The 5,688-nt window shown below is 33.4% G+C and overlaps 1 protein-coding gene across 1 annotated transcript; it reads right to left on the bottom strand.

Moving 5' to 3' along the window:
- Positions 1-2,116: 2,116 nt before the first annotated feature.
- Positions 2,117-4,535, bottom strand: LOC106445630. The gene is made up of 7 exons (XM_013887217.3): positions 4,274-4,535; positions 3,905-3,962; positions 3,697-3,777; positions 3,569-3,604; positions 3,213-3,452; positions 2,994-3,135; positions 2,117-2,917 (listed from the first exon to the last, which is right to left on the bottom strand). Exons 1-7 carry the CDS (start codon positions 4,462-4,464, stop codon positions 2,421-2,423), a joined length of 1,245 nt encoding a protein of 414 aa, XP_013742671.1. The 5' UTR covers positions 4,465-4,535; the 3' UTR covers positions 2,117-2,420.
- Between the last annotated feature and the right edge of the window lie 1,153 nt (positions 4,536-5,688).

Here is a 5,688-nt window from a genome sequence, read left to right as displayed (position 1 = left end):
TTTGATCCCTTTGTAATAAACTATTTTCACACCTAATGCAATCTTGGTAAAAATTAACAAAAAATAACATCCTATGCATAAAATAAAATCATTTAAACTAAGAACAAATGTTAAACCAAAATATAATGGAACAAAACAAGTAGTTATTAAAACCTAACTGCTTACAACTACAACCAAGACGGATCCTATCATGCTACCACGGATCATACTATGCTACCACGGATCATACTGTCACCACCAGAATCCAACCATCCATTTACCTATACACGATGCCAGTTTCTAATCCGGGTTTGTTATGTAATAACAGTAAATAAAAGCTAAGGACCAGAATTTTCTGTGAGGGTGGATGGTTGATTTAAGCAAATCTCTCATCAATCACGTTTAAAAACTATTTTCATTTTTCAATCTCACAAACTTAAAACGTTAAATACCGACAGCAAGCGAAGAAATTGTACCGACTTTCCCAACACGAAAAAAATAGGAGTTAACGACCTAACAATTTACTCAGAATCATACAAAACTTATATTCAAGGCTCAGTTCTTTTGAAGCCCAAACATTTTAAAATCCAATTTTTACTTAATTATTATATTGGGCTATAAAACTATACCAAATTTTATTTGTTGATCGACCTATTTTAGATTTTTTTTCCACCACAAATCATTTTTAAAAAAAGTCGAGTAAAAAAAAAAATATAATAATAATTTTGTAACTATATAATTTTCTAAATTTATTTAAAAAAGAGTTTATTACAATTCTATATTTTTGAAATTAATTTTGGGTAATATAAGAAAAAAATTAATTTATTGTTCGTATAAATTGTTAAAATTTTAAATCCAAATTCTATATCTTTTTCATTACACAATTTTATCTATATACTAAAAAGTACTTAAGTAAACACTAACCAACTTCATAAACCTCAGCTTTTGAATATGAAATCGCTAATAACGCTAATGGTAGATCAAATCATTACGAAGATAAGATATGAAAATATCAACATATTTGAATTCGCCGGTCATTCTTATATCAACGTAATCATGATATGTGACTCAGAAGTTGTCTCATCGTACACAAAATTATACAACGCATCAATAAGGTACCCGGCCCCGCGCTTGCGCGGGGGTTATGCTCCTAGTAAAAAATAATATTGCGCTTTAAAGACATGTTGAATAACATATAGTTAATCAGATATATATATATATATATATATATATATATTTGATAAAATAAATATGAATAGTTAGTTACTATTAATATTTAATGATATGATGAAACACGTTATTATTGATATTTATATGAGTATAGTTTTACGGGTTATTCCAGCAAACATGTACAATATTTATAAAATATAAATTAAGTGAACAATACATAAACCACATTTTAAGTTTGCTTCGTTCATGTATCCTTATTTGAACTTTTGTTTCTAATTTATATCACATCATAGGTCTCATTCTGGAAAATTTGTAAATACGGATCAGGTTCGGCTATAACACATCGGTTTGGTTCTAATTTGTATCACATCCTAAAACCCATAAAGTAACTTTATATCGTTCGGATTCGGGTTATATTGGTTTGGTTTTGATATATCAGAAGTTAAATCCAAAATTTAAAAGCAAAACATAAAAAACAAACTTATTTATATAAAATTGAATATTTAAGGTACTTATTTAAAATTTAAATACTTATTTTTAGTTATCATTGAAAATAAATATAGAATTAAATATTTGAAGTGCATATTTATGTATCAAATATTTATATTTATGATCATTTTGGACTTTAATTTTTGGGTTATACATTCGGGTAATAATACTTTCAGTTTGGATATGTTTTGTAACACCCTACGTGACCCACTCTGGTATTTATAATATTTCGGACCAGATACTGATTGAGTTTTTGTTTGGATTCAGTTCGGACTTTGAGTTACGAATTTTACGTCCACGCCTGCTTTAAATAAAGAGAAAATGCAATTAAATAAAGTTTTCAACTAAAAATTATCCCTCGCGTGGTGTTAAATTAAAATGCTTAAATTTCAAAAGTTAAAAATTTAAATTTCTTATATACAATTCTGATTTTTTGGCTTTTTTTAAAGTTCAAGGTTATTTTGGTAGATTTCTCCGCTACAAATAAGGTAAGTAGTCATTATAATCTTTACAATAACATACACTAGTGTACTTTTACATTTTACAGTGTTGTTTTATTAACACAAGTACAAGATATGTCCATCTACAGACTTATTCTGATACTTGTACTCGCACCATTTCAAAGATTCACTCTCAGGTATGATAGGTCGTAGTAACCGTCACTCTATTTTACATCTTGCCGCATTCTATACAACCCTCTCCTTCATCTAAACATATCTCTACTACGTCCCACGTGGTTCACTTTAACGCATGTACCTTACTCAGTTTCCCACCCAAGTTCATCATAGTCTTGAACGGAGGACGCGTTTCTTGAAACCAAGATTCGAGCTTTTACGGGAAGTTGAAGTGGCATACGGTTGCCCGTTGAGAGAACCACCAAATCTGATATCCCAGCCTTCGATGTTTTTTGGAACACACGAGTCAAATAGGAACTGCCCGAGAACACTGTGAGCGTTTATGCTCGTTGGTTGGAGCGGGCGGAAGGAAGATCTATCTCTCTGTTCTTCTAGTGAAGACGATGCATCATTGTTGTTGTTGCTTTGATACGGTGCTGAGCTTGGTAAGAAAAAGTGATCACTTGGCCCAGTTGCTACTCTTCTTAGGCTTTGGTTAGAGTTCACAGCTACTTTCTGAAGGTCGCATATTAGGTCAGAGATCTCATCCTGCGTGTGAGCTCTTTCTCCAAGCTGTCGGATTTTCTGTGAGTGAACAGATATGGCTTTCTCTAGAAAGTTGGAGATAACAGCTCGGTATTGTATAGGGTTATGCCTATAGTGTCCTAAAGAAACATAATAAACAAAACTCAGATTTTGCCATAAGAGACACATAACATGTTACATGCCCGGACTACTAACCTGCATGAGGAGAGTTTTTCCACTTGACAACTTTAACTTCTCCTCCCAGTTCCTGCAACTGATGGGTGAAGCTTGAAATTACTTGGTGAGGAGCAAGTTCGTCATTATCGGAGCATAAAATGAGATATGGAGCTCCAATTTCCTGGAAAACGCAGAAGGGAAATTAAATATTTTGAAGCTACCAACTTGAGAAGCAATAATTAGAGAAGGTATACTTACAACAGATGAGTAGAGGGCCTGCCAATACTCACTACGTTGGGATTCAAATCTTGTAAGATATAAACCATCAAGCCCAGAAGAAACCCCTTTGGCCACCCAAGATACTAGTCTTGAAGGCACAGACATTTGCCGTATGGTGGGGTGAAGTGCGAATTTCGCATTCAAATCACTAGTGAAATCCAATGGGCCAGAGTCGTAGACATGTCCAGAAAGACAGTTTCTAACCAACTGGCTATCATCCTTCAAAAATAAGAAAACAATGGATGAGTTGAAATCGAACTCAAGAAGAAACAAACATCACTATAAGTATGAAATTTAATGACTTAATTAAAACTGTATAGGAGACAATTTCTCACCGGATGAATCTGAGCTTCACAATCACCCATGATCACCTGCATTGTATACCATTTTTAGATAACATTGGGAAAAAATAAAATAAAGATGAAGACAAATTAGCTGAAAATTTAATCCTTTTAAAACATGCCTGTAAGACTTTGTACATGCAGGCTTTTGGAGCTCCAGATAAAGCTAGAAAGATAACAGGACATGGTCTGGTCCTTAGCTCCTGAACAATAATAATTAATAAACACAGCAACCAGTAAGAAAACCGCAAACATAAGCAAATAATTGTGACAAACAGTTCCAATCTAAATAGGAAATTAAAACACAGACAAGTTTGGTCCGAATCTAACCTCAACAAGGTCAGAAAGAAGGTGGAATGCTAGAGAGAGAGCCATTTCTGGGTAAAACCTGAAAAACAAAACAAAAAAAAAAAAAAAAACAGAGACAAAAGAGCAAACCTAATTAAAGAGAATCTCAATCGATAAAAAGGAATCAAAATGGGAATATCCAAAAAGCTATCTACGGAATCTTTCAAAATTTGCAAATGATAACAATCCAAAAACGAATTCTCATCATTTTTTTTTCAATTTCAACAATCTTCTCTCCACTTTATCTAATCGGTCAAATCAATTCATCTTCCTCTATTGGAAATTCCCGATCTGCTAGTTGTGGGGAATTGAAACTCATAGAGAGAATCGAATTCGAAAAGGAACGCTTACGCAGTGAGAAAATCAGCGCGACAAACAAGCGAATTCCATCCAAGAGAAGAGTAGAGATGAACGAAACTCGCGAGGTGGTTCTCGCTAATCGAACTCCAAGCGAACATCACAACCACGCCGCCGTTACATCCTCCGTCGTCCATCTCCTTATCCGCCTTCTTCCCCCAGTATACCCTTCCCCCGCCCATCATTTTCCCTTATTACAAACTCTGAGAGAGATTTGGTGATTTTTTTATGAACCACTCGAAAAAGTTTGAGATCTTTGAGATTGCGCTGATGGTTGTTGTTATCACCCACGTCAGATCACCTCCGGCGTATTTTAGTTAACTCGGTTTATTATGCGCCTTTTTGTACGTCGTCATTTGCCACGTCATGTGTTTACCGTGGAAGCAACGGTCAAATACGTTTAAGTAGGCTTTGTGTTTCTTCCTCGGCGCCTCGTCTCTAGACAGACCAAAACTATATACCAAGAATTGCAAAGTTCTCTTTCTGTGGAATGTCAAACCAACAGCATTTAGATTAGATACAACGTCAACAACACATGAATTTGACTAATAAACTGGTTCTATTAACAAGCAAAAAGACCAATTCACTTTTGGCAGTAAAGGAGTGAAAATTGTACAGATTTGAAAGTTGGATTTGAAGAGCAAGCTCACGATCTTCACAAATTCCTAATCACATAAGATTTACGTGTATCTAAATTATTCAATAAACCAGCAATAGAGATGTAGTGAATGACTAAAATTCAATGGGAGTTTTTTCTTTCAAAACATAAATGGTTATATACATGATCATATCTTGCAACCTATCTTATAATGGAAGTAGGATGAAATTTCTGTGAAATTGATCGTATATGTTCTATCCATATGCTTATCATCCACCATAATACATTCATATTCACCATCAGTACAAACACAATTGTCTTAGCTTCCCACGCTACCTGTAAAATATAGGAGTCCCAGTCAACTAAAATTTCTTTAATTATAATTGTAGTTAATTATAATTGTGGTTAATGAGATGCACCCCCCATCCTTGTTTCCGAAGGTAAAATTTTCTAAAGTGTTCATGCTTATTAAGAATTCAATAAATATTTATAATTTAATTTTTTTTTTACTTTATTATACACTTTCCAATAACTTTTCACCAATGAAATTTAATCAATTCAAATATTTTCATTTAATGGTTTTTAAAAGTATAAAAAGTATCTTAAAATAAACATATAGAAAATCTATCTTTGTGGAACAAGTAAAAAAATCTAAAACATCTTATTTTCGGAAACGGAGGAAGTAGTATTTAAGATTGGTGGCTTCTCTTATGATCCACGAGTGTTCTTTTCTTTTATTACTTTTGTCTCTTTCAAATAAAGTTGACCGTTCAGAGACTAGACATAGTTCATGAAGAATATGCTGGCTAAC

The sequence above is a fragment of the Brassica napus genome, chromosome C7, assembly GCF_020379485.1.
Source record: "Brassica napus cultivar Da-Ae chromosome C7, Da-Ae, whole genome shotgun sequence".
NCBI lineage: Eukaryota > Viridiplantae > Streptophyta > Magnoliopsida > Brassicales > Brassicaceae > Brassica > Brassica napus.
Note: the sequence above shows the minus strand (reverse complement) of the source record. Positions and strands in the feature narration are given on the sequence as shown.

Excerpts from the sequence above, each read along its gene's own strand:
- LOC106445630 (XM_013887217.3), bottom strand. The coding sequence starts at position 4,464 with ATGATGGGCGGGGGAAGGGTATACTGGGGGAAGAAGGCGGATAAGGAG. Across the intron at positions 3,605-3,696 it reads GCATGTACAAAGTCTTACAG|GTGATCATGGGTGATTGTGA; the intron begins GCATGTTTTAAA and ends TATACAATGCAG. Across the intron at positions 3,453-3,568 it reads GTGAAGCTCAGATTCATCCG|GATGATAGCCAGTTGGTTAG; the intron begins GTGAGAAATTGT and ends TTATTTTTGAAG.